Source organism: Heptranchias perlo, chromosome 18 (genome assembly GCF_035084215.1).
Source record: "Heptranchias perlo isolate sHepPer1 chromosome 18, sHepPer1.hap1, whole genome shotgun sequence".
NCBI classification, from domain to species: domain Eukaryota; kingdom Metazoa; phylum Chordata; class Chondrichthyes; order Hexanchiformes; family Hexanchidae; genus Heptranchias; species Heptranchias perlo.
The window spans coordinates 2,081,428-2,108,203 of record NC_090342.1 but is presented as its reverse complement, the minus strand read 5'-3'; the positions used below and the strand labels follow the sequence as shown (position 1 = coordinate 2,108,203).

Here is a 26,776-nt window from a genome sequence, read left to right as displayed (position 1 = left end):
CAAAACAAAACCCAGAGACACAGTTTCAGTGAAAGCCATCAAACCATAGACAGGCGCCACAAATTCAGTGCAATCTATTTCTAGACACACAAGTGATGTGAAGTGGTATCTGGTTCACAAGATAAATACAGATGAGGAAGGCTGTTTGCCCATCCCTGTTCATCTCAAAGAGGAGCAAGGGGTTCTCTCTGGTTCTTGGGCAACATTCTTTCCTCAGCCAATACCAGCAAAAGTAGATTTGGTCATTCTTCATATCGCTGTTTGTGGGACTTTGTGTACAATATGTCTGTCAGCTGTGTTTTCTTACATAAGTAGCTGCACTTCGGTTATGTAAAGCACTGTCATCCAGAGAGTTGTCCTTCCTTCCCCCATTCAAGTACGCTGTCACTCCCAAATACAGAGCGAGCTGGGCTCTGCAGTTTGTACAAAAACCCTGCATTCCTCCAATTCTGGCCTTTTGCCCATCCCTCACGGTCTTCACTCCACCATTGGCGGCTGTGCCTTCAGATGCTTAGGCTCTTAAGCTCTGGAATTCCCTTCCTAAACCTCTGCACATCCCTCTCCTCTTCCTCCTCCTTTAAGATCCTCCTTAAAACCTACCTCTTTGACCAAGCTTTTGGTCCTTCCTAATATTGTCCATTTGTTAGATTATGCCTCTGTGAATCGCCTTGGGATGCTTTTTGCTGTTGAAGGTGCTATACAAATGCAAATTGTTGACTGCCTCCCCATTGCTGGCATTGTTTGGGATGATGCATGGTGGCAGGTTCATGATATCGTTCGTTGGTGCAACAGTTGACCACTATGCAACCATCGCTAACCCCATAATCTAGAATAGTGCAACGTTTTTTATAGAATCTTGCAAACAGAAGGAGGCCATTCGGCCTGTCGAGCCTGTACCTGCTCTTTGAAAGAGCTGTCCAATTTAGTCCCACACACCAGCTTTTTCCCCATAACACTGCAAATTAGTCCTTCAAGTATATATCCAATTGCCTTTTGAAAGTTCCTATGGAATCTGATTCCATCAAACTTTCAGGTAGTGCGTTCCAGATCTTAACAACCCTCTGAAAAAATTTCTCCTCATTTCCCCTCTAATTCATTTGCCAATTATTTTAAATCTATGACCTCTGGTTACTGACCCACTTGCCAGAGGAAACAAGTTCTCTACATGCTCTATCAAAACCCTCATTATTTTGAATACCTCTATTGGGTCTCCCCTTAACCTTTTCTGTTCTAAGAACAATCCCAACTTCTCCAATCTCTCCACATAACTGAAGTCTTTCATCCCTGGTATCATCCTGGATACCTTCTCTGTACCCTCTCCAAGGCTTTCACATCCTTCCTAAAGTGTGGTGCCCAGAATTGTACCCAATACTCCAGTTGAGGCCTAACCAGTGATTTGTAAAGGTTTAGCATGACTTCTTTGTTTTTGTATTTAGTGCCCCTATTTACAAAGCCAAGTATCACATGTTCTTTCTTAACAGCCTTATCAACTTGCCCTGCCACCTTCAAAGATGTGTGAATATGCACCCCCAGATCCCTCTGCTCTTGCACCCCCCTCAATTTAGATTCTACAACCTCTCCATGTTTCTCCCAAAGTGCATCACTTCACATCTATCCACATTAAATTGCATCTGCCGTGTGTCTGTCCATTTCACCAGTCTGTCTTTGTCCTCCTGAAATCTGCTACAATCCTCCTCACTATTTACTACGTTGCCAAGTTTTGCATCATCTGCAAACTTCGAAATTGTACTCCCTATGTCCAAGCCCAGGTCATTTATATATAACAAGCAATGGTCCTAACACCGACCCCTGGGGGGCCCCACTGCATACTTCTCTCCAGTCAGAAATGCATCCACTCACCACTACTCTCTGCCTCCAATCCTTTAGCCAATTACGTACCCAAGTTACCAACATCCCTTTAATACCACGTGCTTCTTTTTCCGAATAAGTCTGTTATGTGGTACTTTATCAAATGCCTTTTGAAAGTCCATATATACAACATCTACTGCACTACCTTCATCAACCCCCCTCTGTTGCTTCATCAAAGAACCCAATCAGTTAGTCAGACACGATTTACCTTTAACAAATCCATGCTGACTGTCCCTTATTAACCCATGCTTCTCCAAGTGAGAATTAATTTTATCCTTGACAATGGTCTCTAGTAGTTTTCCCACCATTGATGTTAGACTGATTGGCCTGTAGATACCAGGTTTATCCCTCTCCCCTTTTTTGAACAGGAGTGTAACATTTGCCACCCTCCAGTCCTTTTGTCTTAACACAATGGCCACCCACATAGATATTCCAAGAAATATTAGTAGTTACAGGGTAAATTTAAAGACTGGGGTGGGTTGAAGTAGTGTAGAACCAGAGATCCATTTGCAGCATATCTACTCCACCTCACTGGTGACAGTGAATTCTCTTTTTAGAAAGTCACCTTGCTCTAGCTATCTCCTCTGTCCTTTATTTGCTGAGTTGTAGCAAGTGCTTGGGTTTGGAGAGGGAGGAAGTGACACCCACAGCTGGTCTGTGGTCTGTTTACTTTGGGGCCAATTGGCATCAATATTGATGAGCAGATGAGTTTTAACTGGGAGGGGGAGATGGGTGGTGTCACTTGACTTGTGCCACTTCAACTTATAATTTTAGCAGCTCTGATAGTTCCTGCAGCACTAAATGGGCAGATTATATGGTTTTGTGGAAAATCCTTGCAATTGAAATTAAGCTGTCATCTGGGCAAGCACAGCAGAAATTTTCACACAGCAAGACCCCATAAACTGTAATATTAATTTGTATTTATGCAGCGCCTTTCATGTCCACAGGATGTCCCAAAGAGCTTCTACCAATGAAGTACTTTTGAAATTTAGTCACTGTTGTCGCATAAAAAAATGCATTGGCCAATTTGTGTACAACAAGATCCCACAAACAGCAGTGGAAATAAATGACCAGTTAATCTGTTTTTGGTGTTGATTGAGAGAAAAATGGACCTGGGCGATGGGAGAACTTGCTGCTCCTCTGGAAATAGGGTCTTGGGATCTTTTACGCTCACTAGAAGAGGTTTAAAATCTCATCCAAAAAGACAGCACATCTGACAATGCTGCACTGATCAGCCTCGATTATGCTCAAATCCATAATCTAGCAGCCACAACTATTTGACTTTGAAGTGAGAATGTAACCAATTGAGTCAAGCTGACAATTCTAAATGTATTTACATTTAATGTGTCAAAGTTGTTCATACCTTTACTAATTATTCCAGTTGAATGCAGCGAGAGTTTTTACAGGTTTAAGGATAAAAGTAGTTCGCCATCAGTTCTTTAATTTAAACTAACAAACCTCCCATGGTGTTGCTCATAAATATCTGGGGTTTCGAACTCCGTTTTGATGTTTAGCTGCTAACCTGGCCAATGCTCAAATACTCCCTGTAGTATCATAGAATGTTACAATATAGAAATACGTCATTCAGCCCATCAGATCTCTGCTGGTATTTTTGTCCACATGAGCCACCTAGTCTAAACCCACTCTCCTCCTTGTTCCCACATTCCTTAATAATCCTCTTTTTCAGGTAACTATCTAATTCCCCATTAAAAATAATTTATTGACTCTGCTTCAATAACGATAATTGACAAAGAATTCTACATTCTAACCATTCTCTGTAAAGAAGTATTTTTCTAACTTCCCTTTTTTAATTCTTTAAGGAAAGTGGGCCAAATCAACCTATCCATATAATTTTAGCAGCTGTTAACTGCTTGTAAGTTTCAAGGATCCAGGTCAATGACTGGTTTTCCCTTTTACATTTAAAAAAAAGTTTTACATTTAATGAAGTAGGGTAGCTGTCACTAGACGCAATGGGCGTGCTAATGACACACACTCTTATTAACGTGCAAATCGGCCAGCGAATTCAGGGGATGAAGAGATATGCCATGAGTTAATCTCCAGAACTTGCTGGTCGATTTACCCAACTCCACCGGTTGCTTCGCACAAACGGCATATCACCCTTAGCCTCCCCGTTATTTTTAGGAACTTGCTGGATTTGTATATTAATTGCCTATTAAACTTGCCACAGAGAGTTAAGTCTGGTAATTAACAATGTAAGTACCTTTTAATAGCGTGATAATTGTTAATACAATGCCAATCAACCTCTTCAGCCCAGAAATTGAGCAATTTAAACTGTGGAATCTCATTCTTCAGGTGATTTTTAAAAATTTCAAATAAAAGAAATATTTTCCTCTCTCTCTCTCTCTCTCTCTCTCTCTCTCTCTCTCTCTCTCTCTAATCCAATCTTTCTTTCTCTCTCTTCAGTTTCCTTTCTATGCTGATTTGACTCTAATTTGCCCTGTTTTCTTCTCCGTCGTTCCTGTTTCTTTCTCAATCCTTAAATCTCATTGCTTAAGTCCCAGATGCCGTGTTGCCCTTGCCACGCCATTATCAGCTCGCACTTCCAGCAAGTTATGGCGCAAAAATGTTTTGAACTGAAGAGTGCAGAAAAAGTCTAACAAATGGGACACGCTGTCAGATGCCCTGCTCCAGCAAGATCAGGCCTAATTCTTTTATTTTTATATAATTACATATATTTGAACACCTTGAACATTCTAATTACATTGTGTAAAGGGACACTCATCAGATTTAATGGTTGTAAATATATAGTGTATGAATTCACTATATATTCCTCACTCTACCATTACCAACAAGCCAGGGGATCAACCCTGGTTCAATGAGGAGTGTAGAAGAGCATGCCAGGAGCAGCACCAGGCGTACCTAAAAATGAGGTGCCAACCTGGTGAAGCTACAACTCAGGACTACATGCATGCTAAACAGCGGAAGCAACATGCTATAGACAGAGCTAAGCGATTCCACAACCAACGGATCAGATCAAAGCTCTGCAGTCCTGCCACATCCAGTCGTGAATGGTGGTGGACAATTAAACAACTAACGGGAGGAGGAGGCTCTGCAAACATCCCCATTCTCAATGATGGTGGAGTCCAGCACGTGAGTGCAAAAGACAAGGCTGAAGCGTTTGCAACCATCTTCAGCCAGAAGTGCCGAGTGGATAATCCATCTCAGCCTCCTCACGATATCCCCACCATCACGGAAGCCAGTCTTCGGCCAATTCGATTCACTCCACGTGATATCAAGAAACGGCTGAGTGCACTGGATACAGCAAAGGCTATGGGCCCCGACAACATCCCAGCTGTAGTGCTGAAGTCTTGTGCTCCAGAGCTAGCTGCGCCTTTAGCCAAGCTGTTCCAGTACAGCTACAACACTGGCATCCACCCGACAATGTGGAAAATTGCCCAGGTATGTCCTGTCCACAAAAAGCAGGACAAATCCAATCCGGCCAATTACGGCCCCATCAGTCTGCTCTCAATCATCAGCAAAGTGATGGAAGGTGTCGTCGACAGTGCTATCAAGCGGCACTTACTCACCAATAACCTGCTCACCGATGCTCAGTTTGGGTTCCGCCAGGACCACTCGGCTCCAGACCTCATTACAGCCTTGGTCCAAACATGGACAAAAGAGCTGAATTCCAGAGGTGAGGTGAGAGTGACTGCCCTTGACATCAAGGCAGCATTTGACCGAGTGTGGCACCAAGGAGCCCTAGTAAAATTGAAGTCAATGGGAATCAGGGGGAAAACTCTCCAGTGGCTGGAGTCATACCTAGCACAAAGGAAGATGGTAGTGGTTGTTGGAGGCCAATCATCTCAGCCCCAGGGCATTGCTGCAGGAGTTCCTCAGGGCAGTGTCCTAGGCCCAACCATCTTCAGCTGCTTCATCAATGACCTTCCCTCCATCATAAGGTCAGAAATGGGGATGTTCGCTGATGACTGCACAGTGTTCAGTTTCATTCGCAACCCCTCAGATAATGAAGCAGTCCGAGCCTGCATGCAGCAAGACCTGGACAACATCCAGGCTTGGGCTCATAAGTGGCAAGTAACATTCGCGCCAGATAAGTGCCAGGCAATGACCATCTCCAACAAGAGAGAGTCTAACCACCTCCCCTTGACATTCAACGGCATTACCATCGCCGAATCCCCCACCAGAGGCTGGGTATTCTGCGGCGAGTGACTCACCTCCTGACTCCCCAAAGCCTTTCCACCATCTACAAGGCACAAGTCAGGAGTGTGATGGAATACTCTCCACTTGCCTGGATGAGTGCAGCTCCAGCAACACTCCAGAAGCTCAACACCTATCCAGGACAAAGCAGCCCACTTGATTGGCACCCCATCCACCACCCTAAACATTCACTCCCTTCACCGGCGCACTGTGGCTGCAGTGTGCACCATCCACAGGATGCACTGCAGCAACTCGCCAAGGCTTCTTTGACAGCACCTCCCAAACCCGCGACCTCTACCCCCTAGAAGGACAAGGGCAGCAGGCGCATGGGAACAACACCACCTGCACGTTCCCCTCCAAGTCACACACCGTCCCGACTTGGAAATATATCGCCGTTCCTTCATTGTCGCTTGGTCAAAATCCTGGAACTCCCTTCCTAACAGCACTGTGGGAGAACCTTCACCAGACGGACTGCAGTGGTTCAAGAAGGCGGCTCACCACCACCTTCTCAAGGGCAATTAGGGATGGGCAATAAATGCCGGCCTTGCCAGCGACGCCCACATCCCGTGAACGAATAAAAAAAATTGTACTTAAGTGTGATGCTGTTTGTTTAAGGGATCTGGTGAAAACCTGTTGCTACAATAAACTAGGCCAAACACAAAGTTGTAACTATCTGGACCAGTGTGTAATGGGAACGACCAACTGCCAGTTGAAGTACAACATTTTCTTTGAGCTGCTAACAAAAAGCTTGGTACAAACATTTGGTGATCAGAGCTTGCTCTCCTGCTGAGGTAAACGGCCTCAAAGCAGAATAATTTCCCTTCTGGGAGTGTCCACACAGCAGTTTGAGTAAACTATGACACATTCCTAAAGGGGTGACAATGGTAATTGCAGGACTTTTTTAAACAGTTCTGTAACAGCTGGGGAGATACTAGTGTGTCCCCAAACAGACAATGGCAGCTGCGTTCAGAATTCAGCAAGCCACTTGTGTTACCCTATTAACGAAGTTCAGTATCTTATACCAGTGCTTCATTGGTAAGGAGACTTGAGCGTTTCTCCTCCTTTAATAAGTGATGTATACCAGAATGGAGAGGGAATTGGATATCTACAAGCACTTCAAATGGCTGAAAAGGGTAAGATTAGTAGGAGTTGAAACTAAGTAGAGTTCAGAAGAAAGAAATCAGTAGCAAGTGCTGTGTATTTTTCTGTTTAATTAAAATGCTTGTAATGCTGCAATGAGAGGCAAAGATCAGCACTGTCAGTTAAAGTTGAGGTAGCTGCAGAATGAACTGCTTCTTGTGCTGTTCACTTCAGCCCTGTCGCTAAAGCGGAGGCGTATTAAAATGTATTTGGATTTTTTTTAAAAAGGGGCCACAAGTTCCTCAAAAAAGGTTAATTATTTGCTCCAATTTCCTTTCTACATTTATTTCAGAAGGAATAATTAAACTTAAACATAAAACTGGGCTCTTGTATTTAAAAAAAGAAACACATAACCTGACTGCAAAGCACTGGTTAAAAGATCAATAATGTATGTTCTTTACAAGTTACTGGGTATTTGTGGCAGCGTAACTGCTTTTACATCGGGTTAGGTACTGTGCTAAAGCCCTCGGCTTTTTAAAAAAAGTCCTCCCGGTTGTCAGCAATCTCACTTTGGTTGTTGCTGGCAGCGTGAAAGCTGTGTGCCATGAGACAGCAGCACTAGCACAGATGGGTGGTTCATTTTCACAAACAGTTACTGCATGGTTATGTAGAATTGTTATGCTGCAATTTTTGTGAAATTGTAAAGACTAGGCAACTCTTTTTCATGTGGGTTAGGCTATCTGGAATTCTCTTCCCCAAAAACCTGTTGAGGTTAATTGAAAATTTCAAAACTGAGATGGATAGGTTTTTGTTAGGTAAGGGTATTAACGGTTAGGGAACAGAGGCAAGTAAATGGAGTTAAGATACACATCAGCCATGATCTAATTGAACGGCGGAACAGGCTCGAGGGGCTGAATGGCCTCCTCCTGATCCTGTATTTCAGCTGTTATCAATGCTGAGAGAGATCTTGCTTAAAAAAAAATAAAATTAGCCATTTTTAATGTTAGATTTTAGATTGAGTCAACATTAGAATTTTGTTGTAAATGAAATAGATCATGTTGCTATTGTGGGTAAAATCTGACTTGTACAATTTTATTAAATGTACAACGGCTTTCCAAATCACAGCCATAGTGTCACAAATAGCTAAAGAGCAGCAAATCATTGTATTTGCAGACAAGCACTATAGAATAAATGTTGAAACAATAGATGTTTTCCATGGGCTGTACACTGCTGCTCAATCTCTTAACAGCTCTTCCATATGATCAGTTTTGTTAAATCAATTATGCAGGACCTGAGATGTGAGAGCAGTTCCCTACAGAATAGTGATTCCTGCTGCCACATACACTTCTATCCTACTAATGAAACTTGTAAATGTATTGATTACTTATCACTGCTTTAGTTGTCACGTTTCGTGTGAACAGCTGCAATAATGGCCACAGCGGTTCACTATTTGCATGGCTGCTGTCTAATTCAAAACCCTGTTTGGGCAAACAAGGTTGCCTAGGCTTCCAGCAAATGGTATAGCAACACTATTTCTTTCCAAAGTTATGTTGAATGTGTCACTCTCGATAGAGCATAGATCATTTTGTCTTGGATAGTCCAAAATGGTGAAACAATGGCTTTTCAGGAATTGAATTTTAATGTGGGGTAAGTACAGGGCATTGTTTGTCTACATGATTGTGAGCAATTCAGTTCTATAAAGAAGAAAGAACTTGCATTTATCCAGCATCTTTCACGACCTCAGGATGCCCCAAAGGGAGTCACAGCCAGTGAAGTGTAGTCATTGTTGTAAAGTAGGAAACGCGGCAGGCAGTTTGTGCACAGCAAGGTCCCATGAACAGCAATGAGATAATAACAAGATAATTTTTTTAAGTGATGGTTAAAGGATAAATATTGGCCTGGACACCGGGGAGAAACTCCCCTGTTCTTTGAAATAGAACTTGGGGTCTTTTATGTCCACCTGTTTACCATCTCATCCAAAAGATGGCACCTCTGACTGCAGCACTCCCTCAGTACTGCAACACCGCTCAAGCCTCTGGAGTAGGACTTGAACTCAGGCGAGAGTGTTACCATTGAGCCATGACTGACAGCATGGATGAGGGATTCAGCAGCAGATGGGCTGAGGTAGGGTTCGAGTTGGGTGATGTTACAGAGGTGGAATTAGCCGGTCTTTGTGATGGGGAGGATAAGAGGTCGGAAGTTCAGCTTGGGGTTGAATAGGACGCCAATGTTGCAAACTGTCTGCTGGCATAGTGGCTGGGGAGGGGCGATGGAATCGATGGAACGGGGCTGAAGGCAATGGCTTCGGACTTCGAAATGTTCAATTGTAGGAAACTATGGCTTATCTATGACGGGATGTTGGACGAGCAGTTTAACAATGCAAGGCGATGGGGGAGTTTAAATAGATGGTGGAAAGGTAGAGCTGGGTGTCGCCAGCATACACGTGGAAGCTGACCCCATGTCTTTGGGTGATGTCGTCAAGGGGAAACCCGTAGATGATGAAAAGGAGGGGACCAAGGAAAGATCCTTGGGGGGGCTCCAGAAGTGATGTTGCAGGGGGTGGAAGTTGTTGCTGGAGATCCACTAATTACGATTGAATAGGTAAAAGAGCAATCAAGGGAGGGCAGTCCCACTGAGGTGGACAATAGTAGACATGAGTGAAAGGTGCTCATAGGACATGAGAAAGTTGGGCAGGGAGCATCAGGGAATATTTCATTTGTTTATACTGCTGCTCCAAGCCCTGCTATCATAAAATAAATTTCAGAAAAGTCATGAGAACAAAGAATTCCTTGCTCAGGATATTTAAGGCCTTGTTAAAGTCCAATTAGAGGAAACTTGTACAGATTTCTACAGGGTAGAGGGGAAGGCTGATATAAACAGGTACTCTAGAACTTCAGCTCACCTTGTTATGCAAAAGTAGAGCTTAAGGCAAGTTGCAAATAGTGATTATTTAAATGTGACTAGAATCCAGGCTATCTTTTTCTAAACTAACCCAATCCTGACTCTAAAACAAACACCAAGCCTTAATCCTTTTTGTTTATACCAGTAATTAATGCTGTGTTTCAGACTTGCCCAAATTGCTGTTTGCTTTTAAATCTCTTGCAATATTGTAAAATCTGTTAATGTGACATGTTAATTATTTGTACTGGGATGAATTTGATAAATTTTGGTACACCAAATGCAATAGAATATGAATTCTTAAAATTACATAAACTTTATTTTAATCTCCCAGATCATAAGTTTCTCTAAGTATAATCGCTAATTATAAATTCTTGGTCCCATAACTACTTCAGAAAAATTGCAGCTGTAACTGTGGTGACGGTCACTGCATTTGTTGAAGTTGTGAAAGTTTTGGTTGTGAATGAGATTGCATCAACAAAGGGCACACTGTTCCCAAATTTGGTTTGTTCACTTAATGTCTGTGTGCAAGTAGTCATCCCCGTACAAAAGCTACATAACAAACTGCTACATGTCTTTAAATTACCCATTGTAAACAAAGCTAGGTATTTTATTTCACCTTTTTAGGGAATGGATAAAAATAACAATGGGGTGCCGCAAGGATCTGTGCTTGGGCCTCAGCTATTTACAATCTATATTAACGAAATAGATGAAAGGACCTAGTGTAATGCATCCAAGTTTCCTGATGATACAAAGCTAGGTGGGGACAGTAAGCTGCAGGATGATACAAAGAGTCTGCAAAGGGATATAGACAGATTAATTGAAAGGGCAAGAAGGTGGCAGATGGAGTATAATGTAGAGAAATGTGAGGATATTCACTTTTTAGTCGGAAGAATAGAAAAACAGAATATTTTTTAAATGATAAACTGTTAAATGTTGGTGTTGTGAGATTTGGGTGTCCTCATACAAGAAACACAAAAAGTTAGCATGCAGGTACAGCAAGCAATTAGGAAGGCAAATGGCATGTTGGCTTTTATTACAAGGGGCTTGGAGTACAAGAGTAAGGAAGTCTTACTACAATTGTACAGGGCTTTGGCAAGACCTCACCTGGAGTACTGTGTACAGTTTTGGCCTCCTTATCTAAAGAAGGATATATTTGACTTGGAGGCGGTGCAACAAAGGTTCACTGGATTGATTCCTGGGATGAGAGGGTTGTCCTATGGAGTTTAGAAGAATGAGAGGTGATCTAATTGAAACATAAGATTCTGAGGGAGCTTGACAGGGTCGATGCTGAGAGGTTGTTTCCCCTGGCTGGAGAGTCCAGAACTAGGGGGCATAGTCTCAGGATAAGGGGTGGGCCATTTAAGACTGAAATGAGGAAGAATTTCTTCACTCAGACGGTTGTGAATCTTTGGAATTCTCTACTCCAGAGAGTTGTGGATGCTGAGTCGTTGAATATATTCAAGAGTGAGATACTTAGATTTTTGGACTCTAGCGGAATCAAAGGATATAGGGATCGGGCTGGAAAGTGGAGTTGAGGTCGAAGATCAGCTATGATCTTGCATGGCCGAGCAGGCCCGAGAGGCTGTATGGCCTACTCCTGCTCCTATTTCTTATGTTCTTATAATATTTGACTAGTACTGTACACTATGACAAAAATGGTATTTGTCTTGTAAAAGAATTGTTTCTTCAGATTAAACGAGTGCTATCATACACCTTGTCAACCAACTTTCTTGATGCAAAAATATAATCCCGTTGGACAATCCAGATTTCCCCTTTTATTTTAATAGCTATATTTCCAATCTTGCTTCTCTTGGATTTATATGCATATAGAGAGAGACACATGTCTGTCTGTCTGTCGCCCTCCAGATGTAATAATTGGCCCAAAGGCACTGATCCAGCTGCTTCCCCATACTAAATATATATCAATGTCTTGATGAATAGGAGAGGCAACTATTAACCTAGAGAGGAAAAAGAAAACTTGATGTACAACATGTAGTAAATGTTACTTTCGCCAGTGTTCTGGCAAACCAAATAACTAGGGCGGTAGAGAAGGCTTTAAACTAAATAGAGGGGGGAGGGCTCAGTTGGGGCGAAGTTGAGATTGATAGAGAGAAGACAAGGAAGTAGTACAGGAAAGTGATGGGGGTAATGATAAACAGAGTATGTCAGGAAGGGACAGAGTGTACAAACATAAGAGTGCACTAGCAAATGGGGCCGGGGTAGGAAAGAATGGTAAAAAGACAAAATTAAAGGTTCTTTATCTGAGTGCGCACAACATTCGTAATAAGATAGATGAATTGACGGCACAAATAGAAACAAATGGATATGATCTCGTGACCATTACAGAGACGTGGTTGCAAGGTGACCAAGGTTTGGGAGCTAAATATTCAGGAGGGTTATTTAACATTTCGGAAGGATAAAAGAAAAGGTAACGGTGGTGGGGTAGCTCTATTAATAAAGGATGAAATTGGTATAATAGTGAGAAATGATCTTGGCTCAAAAGATCAAGATGTTGAATCAATTTGGGTGGAGGTAAGAGATAGCAAGGGAAAGAAATCACTGGTGGGAGTAGTATATAGGCCCCCTAACAGTAGCTACACTGTAGGGCAAAATATTAATCAGGAAATAAGGGGGGCTTGTAAAAAAGGTAATGCAATAATCATGGGCAATTTTAACTTTCACAGATTGGACAAATCAAATAGGCAAGAATAGCCCTGAGGAGGAGTTCATAGAATGTATTAGGGACTGTTTCTTAGATCAATAAGTCAGGGAACAGGCCATTTTGGATCTGGTAATGGGTAACGAAACAGGATTAATTAATGATCTCAAAGTAAAGGATGTAAAGAATCTTACAACACCAGGTTATAGTCCAACAATTTTATTTGAAAATCACAAGCTTTCGGAGGCTTTCTCCTTCGTCAGGTGAATGTGGGAATCCTTGAACGTTTCGCATTTATATTCTGAGAACAATACCTGGTGATTACAGATAATCTTTCCAACTGCCCGTTGTCAAGGCAATCAAAGTGTTCAGACAGAGAGGTGTTACCGACAGGACCACCGAATATACAAACGGCCAGAACACAAAACAGAGAGAGAGGGAGAAACATCCAAAAGGAAGAGAGCTCATAGGATGCTTTCAAGGTCTGGATCGAAGGTCGTGATCAGTTTGTTGAGCTGGTGGGTGTGTTCTTTGGTCGGATCTGTGGGTCACCGTCTGTAGTGCTCCTGGTTGTCCAGTTGTCGGTATGCTGTTCCTGGTTGTCCAGTTGTCGACAACTGGACAACCAGGAACACTGCAGACGGTTACCCGCTGATCAAAACCTTCGATCCAGACCTTCAAAGCATCCAACGCGCTCTCATCCCACGTACTCCCCGCGTGGGAGGCTTCTACTGCCTCCCAAAGATACACAAAGCCAACACACCCGGACGTCCTATCGTATCAGGCAACGGAACCCTGTGTGAGAACCTCTCTGGATACGTCGAGGGCATCCTGAAACCCATCGTACAGGGAACCCCCAGCTTCTGTCACGACACTACAGACTTCCTACAAAAACTCAGTACCCACGGACCAGTTGAACCAGGAACATTTCTCACCACGATGGACGTCTCGGCACTCTACACCAGTATCCCCCACGATGACTGCATCGCTGCAACAGCCTCAGTACTCAACACCAACAACAGCGAATCTCCAGACGCCATCCTACAACTCATCCGCTTCATCGTGGATCACAATGTCTCCACCTTCGATAACCAGCTCTTTACCCAAACACACGGAACAGCCATGGGGACCAAATTCGCACCCCAATACGCCAACATTTTCATGCACAAGTTCGAGCAGGACTTCTTCACTGCACAGGACCTCCAACCAACACTATACACCAGATACATCGACGACATTTTCTTTCTATGGACCCACGGTGAGGAATCACTAAAGAGACTACACGATAACATCAACAAGTTCCACCCTACCATCAAGCTCACCATGGACTACTCCTCAGAATTGGTTTCTTTCTTGGACACACGAATCTCCATCAAAGACGGGCACCTCAGCACCTCATTTCTACCGCAAGCCCACGGACAACCTCACGATGCTCCACTTTTCCAGCTTCCACCCTAACCACGTCAAAGAGGCCATCCCCTATGGACAGGCCCTGCGAATACTCAGGATCTGCTCAGACTAGGAGGAACACGATGGACACCTACGGATGCTGAAAGACGCCCTCGTAAGAATGGGATATGACGCTCGACTTGTCGATCGACAGTTCCGATAGGCCACAGCGAAAAATCGCATAGACCTCCTCAGAAGACTAACACGGGGCGCAACCAACAGAGTACCCTTCGTCGTCCAGTACTTCCCCGGAGCGGAGAAACTACGCCATTTTCTCCGCAGCCTTCAACATGTCATCAATGACGACGAACACCTCGCTAAGGCCATCCCCACACCTCTACTACTCTCCTTTAAACAGCCACCCAACCTCAAACAGACCATCGTTCGCAGCAAATTACCCAGCTTTCAGGAGAACAGCATCCACGACACCACACAACCCTGCCACGGCAACCTCTGCAAGACATACCAGATCATCGACACAGATACCAACATCACACGAGAGGACACCACCCACCAGGTACATGGTTCATACTCCTGTGACTCGGCCAATGTTGTCTACCTCATACGTTGCAGGAAAGGATGCCCAGGAGCATGGTACGTTGGCGAGACCATGCAGACACTGCGACAACGGATGAACGGACACCGCGCAACAATCGCCAGACAGGAGGGTTCCCTCCCAGTCGGGGAACACTTCAGCAGTCAAGGACATTCAGCCACCGGCCTTCGGATAAGCGTTCTCCAAGGCGGCCTTCGAGACACACGACAACGCAAAATCGTCGAGCAGAAATTGATAGCCAAGTTCCGCACCCATGAGGACAGCCTCAACCGGGATCTTGGGTTCATGTCACGCTACACGTAACCCCACCAGCGAATAAAAGTTATCTGTTTTTAATACAACGGCTCATTTTCTGTCTTTCTCTTCCTTTCGGATGTTTTTCTCTCTCTCTCTCTCTGTTTTGTGTTCTGGCCGTTTGTATATTCGGTGGTCCTGTAGGTAACACCTCTCTGTCTGAACACTTTGATTGCCTTGACAACGGGCAGTTGGAAAGATTATCTGTAATCACCAGGTATTGTTCTCTGAATATAAATGCGAAACGTTCAAGGATTCCCACATGCACCTGACGAAGGAGAAAGCCTCCGAAAGCTTGTGATTTTCAAATAAAATTGTTGGACTATAACCTGGTGTTGTAAGATTCTTTACATTTGTCAACCCCAGTCCATCACCGGTATCTCCACATCAAAGTAAAGGATCCCTTGGGAAGCAGCGAACATAACACGATAGAATTTCACATCCAGTTTGAGAGCGAGGATCTTGGGTCTGAAACTACTGTATTAAACTTAAATAAGGGCAATTATAAAGGAATGAGGGCGGAATTGGCTAAAGTGGACTGGGTAAACCGATTAGATGGTATAATGGTGGATAAGCAGTGGCAAACATTTAAAAAGATATTTTATGACTCGCAACAAAAATATATCCCTGTGAGGAGGATAGACTCCACAAAAAGGGTGAACCAACCATGGCTAACTAAGGAAGTAAAGGATGGTTTTCGGTTAAAAGAAAAAGCATACAACATAATACAATCAAGGAGAGTCAACATGGTTTTATGAAGGGGAAATCGTGTCTGACAAATTTATTAGTTCTTTGAGGAAGTAACGGGCAGGGTGGATAAAGGGGAACCAATGGATCCAGTATATTTGGATTTCCAAAAGGCATTTGGTAAGGTGCCACATAAAAGATTACTGCACAAGATAAGAGCTCATGGTATTGGGGGTAATATACTGGTATGGATAGAGGATTAGCTAACAGAAAACAACGAGTCAGGATGAAAGGGTCATTTTCAAAATGGCAATTAAGTAGTGGGGTGCCTCAGGGATCAGTGCTGGGGCCTCAACTATTTACAATATATATCAATGACTTGGATGAAGGAACAGAGTGTCTTGTGGCCAAATTTGCTGCTGATACAAAGATAGGTGGAGAAGCAAGTTGCGATGAGGACACAAAGTGTCTGCAAAGGGATATTGACAGGTTAAACAAATGGGCAAAAATTTGGCAGATGGAATATAATGTGGGAAAATGTGAAGTCATCCACTTTTGGAGGAAAAATAAAAAAGCAAAATATTATTTGAAAGGATAAATACTACAAAATGCTGCGGTACAGAGGGATCTGGGTGTCCTTGTACATGAAACACAAAAAGTCAACATACAGGTGCAGCAGGTCATCCACAAGGCAAATGGAATATTAGCCTTTATTTCCAGGGGGATGGAGTATAAAAGCAGGAAGTCATGCTACAACTGTACAGGGTGCTGGTGAGACCACACCTGGAGTACTGCATACACTTCTGGTGCCCTTATTTAAGGAAGGACATACTTGCATTGGAGGCAGTTCAGAGAAGGTTCACTAGGTTGATTCCGGGTATGGAAGGGTTGTCTTATGAGGAAAGATTGAACAGGTTGAGTCTACTCATTGGAGTTTAGAAGAATGAGAGGAGATCTTATTGAAACATACAAGATTCTGAGGGGACTCGATAGGGTAGATGCCGAGAGGATGTTACCCTCATGGGGGGAATCTAAAACTAGGGGGCATAATCTCAGAATAGGTGGTTGCCCGTTTAAGACTGAAATGAGGAATTTCTTCTCCCAGAGGGTTGTGAATCTTTGGAATTCTTTACCCCAAAAAGCTGTGGCGGCTGAGTCATTGGGCAGGAAAGTGGAGTTGAGGTAAAAATCAGATCAGCCATGATCTCATTGAATGGCAGAGCAGGCTCGAGGGGCCGAATGGCCTGCTCCTGCTCCTATCTCATGGTCTTACGGTGCATCATTCATCGTCGTTTGGAAACTCTCTGTAGCCTCTCTGGAGAGGGTGTCTTACAGGCAGAATTGTTGCAGCTGTGCAGAGTGGTTGTGGGCCACCACTTCAACCACACCATCTCTCGTGGCAGCTCTGCTCCCATAGTCACTGACAATGTCACCTCCGACCACTTCCTTGTATCCCTCACCACCTAGATTCACCCCAATCCATTCCAACCTCACTGCCTTCTGTGTTCATCCCTGGAAAACATCTTTCTCTCTTTTCCTCCCTGCCCTGCCCCCCAAGATGCTTACAGCTGAAATTTCAAACTCAAAACTGCATAGCCTTTGGTTCTCCTTTTGCCATCATATTTCTGCAGCTGTTGATTTGCTCAATCACTTTCTTATCTCCACCTTTGATGCCCTTTTCCCCAGCAAAACCTTCACTAGTAGTAATTATTATTTCTGGTATTCTGCAATGCAACTGAAAGGAAAAAGCCAACTTTTTTTTGGAAACTTGTCTTCCACAGACGAATGGCCATGTCTCTGTCACCGGTGATCCGTACCAGGATAGACTGGCACGATTAGAAGGAGATAAAGAATCCCTGGTTTTGCAAGTAAGTAAAATTAATGCAATTTAAGAGCTCTTTGATGTTAGCAGGCTGTGATTTCCACAGTATTTGAATCTTGGTATACAAATTAATTTCTAAACTGGTACTGACACGGTTTAATCCTCATCCTTTCTGTGGAATGATGCATTACAGTAAATGGTGCAGCTGTATACTACTCTGCTGTGTATTTAGACTATATAAACTGAGGTGCATTTCTGTTGGGCTTTAAAGAACAAAATTTCTTCGCCATGAGTTTAAAAACAACACTAATGTATTAAAACAAATAGCTGCACAACCTGAGTTTCCATTCACTTTTGAGTGTTTTTCTAAAACAATTTTTTTAAAAAGTCCTTGCCTGCACGGGCTAATACTCACGTCCATGCTTTCCTCAGCCTCTCCGTAGTCAAGTATTGCACCTTCGTCAACTCTATAAGTGATGTGCTTGACAGTCCAGAAAGCTGACCGCTTCCTGGTGAATACTCCCTCTTTCCCATGCAAGTTGCACAGTCATCCTCTGGGGAAACCTACAAGCTGATTCAAAATGAATCTCTTAATTGAGAGACCAATGTTCTCGATTTCAGTTCGCAGGCAGGCGATTATTTTGTTAAAATTAATTTATATTCCGTTGTACTTTGACTTCATAGCGGATGCTATAATGTCAATCATTGAAAAATATTTTAGTCTAAGTGAGTATTTATGGAAGAGGGGTTGACCATCAAGTTTAACCATTCCAAATCCTCTTTATTTTTACTTGCGCTTGTAGAGCTTGTCTTGCAAAGGCATGTTGACTAATGTATTCAATTAAAATAGTTAACTAAAAAGGTATATTTATTGTCATATATTTGTCCTAAAATAAACTTCAGACATGTTTTACAGCTTGTATTTATACCTGTCAAGACAGTGCAAATAGAGAATAGTAGATTGCATTCCTAGACACCATGATCCAGGCGGGCACACAAATTTCAAGTGCCTCCTTAAATACTTAGTATTACAGCATGTTCAGTACATACACACTGTAAAATGTTTCAAGTTTTCTGGATCCTGCAACTGAATTTGAAACCAAAACCTTCCACCTTCCTAGTGGAACGTAAGGTGAAAAATTCTGTGATTTTGTTTCCCATACCCCGGAGTTTTCAGACGTGATGGAACATGCTTAGATTGCCAGAATAAACATGAAATTGTTTAATCAATAGGCAAGCTAACATTTGGTATTCCAAGTATGCGTAAAGCTTATAGCTATTATAGTGAGCATCTAGGTGACTACACCACTGAACCTTTTTTTGGAGGCGTAGATTTCTTTTCATGTTATCGTACCAGAAGTCATACTTTGTTTTGCAGGTGAGTGTTCTAACAGACCAGGTGGAAGCCCAAGGGGAGAAGATTCGAGACCTAGAGTGTTGTCTGGATGAGCACCGAGAGAAGCTGAATGGCACAGAGGAGATGTTGCAGCAGGTATGAGTGGAATGGTTGGGAAAAGATTTTTGAATTGGGAAGTCCATTGGTCTTGAGGTTTCAAACCTTCAAATTAGACAACAAGTTAAAAGTTTAATAAGGATTTGTTTAGTGAAGTTACAAATGCTAAAAGTTTATTTCTTTCAGTTTTAAATAGTGTGTTGATTTACCTCAGCACCATCAGATGTAGATTCCACTCTGATAAAACTGTTTAGCTAATGCTGCAAAGAGGTTTCACTATGTTGAGGGAGAACAGGACGGCCACAGGCTAGCATGACTGCCTCTTGCTTTCTCTAATTGCAATCAATGCAATATTTGTACAGAGTGACACTCAGCATCTGTGTCTGTGTGTCCTCACTCCCTTCCTTCCTTTAAGGTCACAATGTCTAACTCTTAACGCAGGGTAAGGTGAATCATTGTTGTCTAAGGGAATGTTCTTGTAAAATTCAGGCTCCAAATCAGAAGAATCCAGAATGAAATGCCTGGCTTTCTTTTAAAGGTTGCTTTGTATCTGCAGTGTGACATTTTTGTGAGAAATCACCCTATTAAAAATTGTTTTAAAAGCTGAATGTGTCACTACCATGCCTCTGTGTGGTGTATGTCTGATTTTTTTTTTGGTTAAAGAATATTTTGTGCTTTTGGATTTTTAGTGACAGGTGACTCTTTTTGCTGATTTGGCTCCCATTTGCTAATGTTAGTGAGATATAATCTCAAAGTTGCTTAATTTGAATTACCTGTTAATTTGAATTGAATTTGTGTTTTTAAAAAAAAACTCAGTAAAATTGCTTAATTCAAACTACCGATCATTCAAAAAATAATTCCAAGCACACAACAATTTCAAATGAGCAGGGATAGACTGTATTGGATGAGTTCTGATGTCAGGCAGGACGAGTGAGCTGAATTAATTTACACTGTTAAACTGAAGCACCCTAGTTTACAAACAAATCGTCTGCCTTGCATTGTCAGATTGGGGATTGTCTCCACTCCAGCTTCCCTGATTTCACGGTGTCACTAACACTCTCTGCCAACTGCTTCAATAGAGGGGAGGAAGGGAATTATAAACTCCTAAAATTCATCTCAATTCTTTGTTGCAGTGTGATCTTTGAACAGGAATACTGCTGAGGCTCTCACTTCAACCCAGCTTCCTTATTCTGTCGCAATTATGATTACATTTTATTGGAACAGTATGTAAAAATATCCTTTTTGTTTCAGGAACTCCTAAGCAGAACATCACTGGAGACTCAGAAACTGGACCTTATGGCTGAGGTGTCAAACCTGAAGATAAAACTGAGTACGGTGGAAAAGGACAGATTGGAATATGAGGAGAGATATAAAGATACTGAGGTGAGACAAGTAATATGACTTACTGTACTATTTCTAAGCAGTAGAATATATTTTTACTTGAATTTATCCAGTTTAATAGCTATTGTATTAAATAGATTTTCTTCCCATTTGGTAACCTTTTCTGGGTGTAAGCATTGCCCTCTGTTTTTCAATTCCCGTTCTAAACTTGTTTTAACCCTAATTCTCAGTTTCATAAATCTGTATTTCCATAAATATGTTGTATTGGACACACTTTTAGATTTTTCATAATGTAGCATTTTTAAATCTTAAATTATTTTTACAAGAAAAAATTCATAAGCTCCCCGGCCAGAGAACTTGGGGTACGACAATTGGCTTCCGAGCCCCTGATTAGGGAGGGAACAAAATACCAGCTATGGTTCACACTCCTGGTTGCTAGCCATGTAGCAGCTGCTGCTAGACATCACATGAGCCATTATTGAGCTTGGCTGTACTGCCCCGTGGGGTTCAATAACAAGTAATGGAGTAATTAACTCTTGGGGTTCTGCTGACTCTAAACGTGAGTTCATGATGTCCGATCTGCTCAATTCAATTCCTGCCTTGCAACTGACTTTTAGCTATTTACTATAGGATTTTTTTTTTAAAGTAACTCCTAATGTATAAATTCAGATGTGGGTGGAAGATTTAAAGGTAATGGGTCAGCTATGCAGCACTGATACCAATTTTGAATTCATTATAAGAATTAGGCTGATTTCCACAGCAAAATCATAGAAGTTACAACATGGAAACAGGCCCTTCGGCCCAACATGTCCATGTCGCCCAGTTTATACCACTAAGCTAGTCCCAATTTCCTGCACTTGGCCCATATCCCTCGATACCCATCTTAACCATGTAACTGTCCAAATGCTTTTTAAAAGACAAAATTGTACCCGCCTCTACTACTGCCTCTGGCAGCTCGTTCCAGACACTCACCACCCTTTGAGTGAAAAAATTGCCCCTCTGGACCCTTTTGTATCTCTCCCCTCTCACCTTAAATCTATGTCCCCTCGTTATAGACTCCCCTACCTTTGGGAAAAGATTTTGACTATCTACCTTATCTCTGCCCCTCATTATTTTATAGACTTCTATAAGATCACCCCTTAACCTCCTTCTCTCCAGGGAAAAAAGTCCCAGTCTGTCTAACCTCTCCCTATAAGTCAAACCATCAAGTCCCGGTAGCATCCTAGTAAATCTTTTCTGCACTCTTTCTAGTTTAATAATATCCTTTCTATAATAGGGTGGCCAGAACTGTACACAGTACTCCAAGTGTGGCCTCACCAATGCCCTGTACAACTTCAACAAGACATCCCAACTCCTGCATTCAATGTTCTGACCAATGAAACCAAGCATGCCGAATGCCTTCTTCACCACCCTATCCACCTGTGACTCCACTTTCAAGGAGCTATGAACCTGTGCTCCTAGATCTCTTTGTTCTATAACTTTCCCCAGCGCCCTACCATTAACGGAGTAGGTCCTGGCCCAATTCGATCTACCAAAATGCATCACCTCACATTTATCTAAATTAAACTCCATCTGCCATTCATCGGCCCACTGGCCCAATTTATCAAGATCCCGTTGCAATCCTAGATAACCTTCTTCACTGTCCACAATGCCACCAATCTTGGTGTCATCTGCAAACTTACTAACCATGCCTCCTAAATTCTCATCCAAATCATTAATATAAATAACAAATAACAGCGGACCCAGCACCGATCCCTGAGGCACACCGCTGGACACAGGCATCCAGTTTGAAAAACAACCCTCTATAACCACCCTCTGTCTTCTGCAGTTTGGGAGCAAATTTAAATCCTTATCTAGTACATGCTAATTTAGAAGTGATGTGGAGATGCCGGTGATGGACTGGGGTTGACAAATGTAAGGAATCTTACAACACCAGGTTATAGTCCAACTGTTTTATTTAAAAATCACAAGCTTTCAGAGGCTTTCTCCTTCGTCAGGTGAGCGAGTGTGACACTCACCTGATGAAGGAGAAAGCCTCCGAAAGCTTGTGATTTTTAAATAAAACAGTTGGACTATAACCTGGTGTTGTAAGATTCCTTAAATTTAGATGTGAGCAAGTCCTTGATTGTTCACCTTGCTATCGCCCATTGTATAGATTCCTGTGTTAACAGTAAATGTGAGAATCCATTCATACATCAGAATTTTAGTAGATTCTAAAGCATTAACATATTTAGTAAAGTTAAATGTTAATGTAGGTCTTGCTGCAAACTTCAGCTAAAGTTTTATGTGTGTCTGTATTTTTTTTAAATTACTTACCCTATCTATGATTTCTTATTTCTTTTTTCACTACTTGTTCTATTCAGATCTTTTTCTCTATTCTCTTTATCTCATTTGCCTTGTGTTCTGCAGTCATTGTTTAACCTAATAGCAGAGCTGAGACAGCAGATGGAGAAAGTGGAGGTGGAACTAGCATTATTCCAAGAAAAGAGGTCACAGTTTGGGGATCAAGAGGTGACTGCACGACAAAGGATGCTATGTAACATTAGCATCTTAGCCCAATGATACCGTGCATGTTTCGTGTTTGATTGAAAGCTGATTTACTGAGGGGAGGGATTGAGTAGGAGGAGAAATTTTTTAAATTAAGAATACAGTAGCGCATCTTCAGTCCATCTACTGCTGCATTCATTGCCCTGTATCTCTCAATCAAGTAAACTATAACCTCTTGTATCTGATGAGATCAGTGGGAAACATGAAAGATAAAAAGGTCATTCTGGCCCAGCAAACTCACTCACTCCATCCACAGACCATATAATTCACTACAATATCCATTCTACCCTTTAAAACTTCCGAGAAAGTGCTTTGTAAAATGTATCTCTCGCACTCCCTGACTGCACCCTGCCCTTCGCCTCCTGCCAAAAAAAACTAACCTAAAATACATACCTAACCTTGTATTCTACATTATTTGTCAATGATGGGACACTGTATTTTTATACAGCATTTGATTATCCATATCCGTAATTATACTTATAAACCTCAGTCCTGTTCTTAACTAGACGGTTAGTTAGCTTGTTTGTGTTCTGCTTTAATTAATTGTTAATCAAAATAGCATTAGTTGCTTTATTTGGGAGCCTGTTTCTCTTGCCTGGGGAAGGGAGAAGAGAATTCTTATCTGAAATCTTGCTTGAAACATCTTGATTTGTATTAATGTCTCAGTAATATGATGATAGTCCAGACTAAATAATCTGCTTGCCAAATATATTAATTCTATTCAGTATTTCACATACCTGAATGATATCCCACCTTGTCATATTTCCTCTAATTAAAATAATCAGTTATCTGAGTGTCTCCATCACTTAAAGTCTTAAGTGCCTAAAAGCATCTTGGTCACTCTTCTGAACTCCCTTTAATCTGTCAATGTTCTTTTGAAAGCAGGGTGTCCAAAATTGCGCACACTTTTCTAATGTAGCCGCATCAATCACGTAAGTAATTTGATCAAAATGAAGTAAAAAGTTACATAACTGTAAGAGAGCCTCTTTTGCAAGTAGGTGAATATTACAACATATTTAAGAGAAATCAGTTAAGTCTTTCCACCAACTGCAAGGCACAAGTCAGGAGTGTGATGGAATACTCTCCACTTGCCTGGATGAGTGCAGCTCCAGCAACACTCCAGAAGCTCAACACCTATCCAGGACAAAGCAGCCCGCTTGATTGGCACCCCATTCACCACCCTAAACATTCACTCCCTTCACCACTGGCGCACTGTGGCTGCAGTGTGTACCGTCCACAAGATGCACTGCAGCAACTCACCAAGGCTTCTTTGACAGCACCTCCCAAACCCACGACCTCTACCACCTAGAAGGACAAGAGCAGCTGGCACGTGGGAGCAACACCATCTGCACGTTCCCCTCCAAGTCACGCACCATCCCGACTTGGAAATATATCGCCGTTCCTTCATTGTCGCTGGGTCAAAATCCTGGAACTCCCTTCCTAACAGCACTGTGGGAGAACCGTCACCACACGGACTGCAGCGGTTCAAGAAGGCGGCTCACCACCACCTTCTCAAGGGCAATTAGGGATGGGCAATAAATGCCGGCCTCGCCAGCGACACTCACATCCCATGAACGAATAATTTAAAAAAATGACTTGCAACTTAGTGAAGTGCCTGTGATATGCATCCCAGTACATAATTCGCCTTGTTAGCAGTTCCAGATTATTATTTTAGTGAATGGCATTGGTTGAGTGCAACATTTTAAATTAGAATTGTATTTGTAAGTAATATTCTTCAGTATTTAGGATTCAGCTCTACGATTGTGGTAGGATGGTAGGAGAGAACAAAGGAAAACCTGTATATTTAAAACCATAGCTGAATGAGTTGCTTTGGTTGGTTGCATAGAGTTTAGGATGAGTATATAGGTAAACTACAGTCAGCAAATACATAATAAGCATTCTGAAAAACTGAAGTACCAGTTTCCCAGCTCTGTGCTGGGATTGAAGATTAGGAAGCAGTGCCTTTCCCTACCCGCCTCTTTGCTGTTCTTTCTCTTCTTACTATCTTTCCCCCCCCTTCTGCCTTTTTCTCTTCCCACTCCACTTTGCTCCTTCACCACTTTTTCCACCAGTCTTTTTCTGATAAATTTGCTGCCCTGTGCCCTCACCCCACCGTTCCCATTTCCCTTATCGACACTTCCTCCTTCCCCTGCTTTCCCCATACTTTTTCGATGGCATATTGTCTTTTTTTCCCCCCCAAAGTGTGCTAACCGTTGTCAATTTCCCAGGCGCAGGGCAACATTTGGCCTGAGGAGACCGATAGCAATGGGAAGCTCAGGCAGGAAGACCCTTGAAGGCCAGCGGAGGCTATGGGAAACCAGGGGGAGCACAGTGATGGCATGAAGGCCTGGCAATGGTGCAAAGTGGGTAGGGAGGCTGGTGGAAGCCAACCAAGGTTACGATGGCTTGCCAGTGGTGGGAAATGGGCAGGAAGGTGCAGTGGAAGCAGTGGGCAGAGGAGAGGCCTGAGGAAAGCATAGAAAAGGTAAGTCATTTTTTAGTTACATAAATGTAAAATTGAACTTGGCTGCAGGGAACATGGCTGCTCACAGAATGAAAACACAAAATTAATGAGGCTGACCTACATTGCCACCTAGGGAAAGGGAGCTTGGAGCAGCGGTAACACCACCTATTGTTGGGACAACTGAAAGGTATGTATAATGGTAAGTATATGTATCTTACAGTCTGTAATAGGTTAAGAGAAATAAGTAAGCGTGACACAAAATTGTGACACAGGAAGTGAAGCGTGAAATGGACAGGAAGTGCACACTTTTTGCATTACTTTATTGGAGATGGGTATATAGAGAAAGAGAAAATATATACGCAGATAGTGCCAAGTATCCTTCCTTACTTCCATTTGTTAAGTATTTTGAGATTATTCATGGGCACACAGGCTAATAATTTGAGAAATCTGAAATGCTTCGCTTCCCTTTTTATCCAAAGAGGGCGTTGGTTTGTGTTTAGCAAATGGAAGTACTAAATGCAGAACTAAATGGACTGTTTGGCATTCAATTGAATCCACTTATAGTGGCTCGCCGAACAAGGTGTTTATACATCAGAAACACCCTGCTTTATCTGACAATTTTATATTCCCTTTATTCTTAGTTTTTTTTTAATCTACATGTTTATCTTGGTTTAACTCTGGGAAAGTGTATTTACCTTTTAAAAATGTATGTTTGCGCTAGATTGTGCTGTAATTTGGGCTGTACTCGCACTTTTATGAAGTGATCTGCCTGGATCCTATACTAAAATATAATGCATTGCTTGGCTGTAGGAACTTGCATATTTGTACTGTTGATGTAATCTCATATTTAACAAATTCCAAGATGTTAAGTTACCCACCCTTTCCTGTATGCTTCAGCTTGCCACTGGATTGATTCTAACTTGCTTAGTAAATGTATCTCAACCCTATAATTTTTGTTTCATTTGCATGACCTGAAGTTTTCAGTAATATTGTTTTAAGCAGTGAATTCAAAGTCAACTGAAAGAAATCAGTCAACACTTATGTAAACACCACAACCGTACATAGATTAGTGCCTGCATTTACAACTATAGTGTTCTGTGCAATTATGAGAAAATTTACAGGTTATTTTCAAGCAGTTTGTACATAAGTAATAGTTCAATAATTAAGGTAGATTAGTTTTATATATTAAATAATTAGAAGCATTTTTGAATCTTTTTGCATTTTTCACATACATTTTACGATTGCATCATTCAGTTTGAGTAATTGTGGTCAATTTGATCATTCACTTAAGTTGAGACTTTGTTCCTTTACTTTAGGGGTTATTTCAAGAGGTTAATGATCTAAGAGTGAAGGTGGTTGAGATGGAAAATGAAAGAATTCAGTTTGAAAAAAAGCTCAAATCAACCAAGGTAAGAAGATGTATCAAACTTTGTGATTTCATCGCATTATCCCAGGGGAAATGATTAAAAGCGGTTCAT

General features: G+C 42.1%; 1 protein-coding gene across 12 annotated transcripts in view; it reads left to right on the top strand.

The window, feature by feature from the left end:
- Positions 1–26,776, top strand: part of ppfibp1b (PPFIA binding protein 1b) — a 168,379-nt gene that overhangs the window by 86,472 nt on the left and 55,131 nt on the right. For 7 of the 12 annotated variants that reach the window (XM_067999196.1, XM_067999201.1, XM_067999199.1 and 4 more), the window contains exons 4-8: positions 17,453–17,539; positions 18,872–18,985; positions 20,198–20,329; positions 22,697–22,798; positions 26,615–26,707. In XM_067999196.1, the coding sequence (XP_067855297.1) occupies positions 17,453–17,539; positions 18,872–18,985; positions 20,198–20,329; positions 22,697–22,798; positions 26,615–26,707 (528 nt within the window). The remainder of the gene's footprint in view (positions 1–17,452; positions 17,540–18,871; positions 18,986–20,197; positions 20,330–22,696; positions 22,799–26,614; positions 26,708–26,776) is intronic. The other 5 variants (XM_067999203.1, XM_067999205.1, XM_067999202.1 and 2 more) reach the window with 1 other exon arrangement.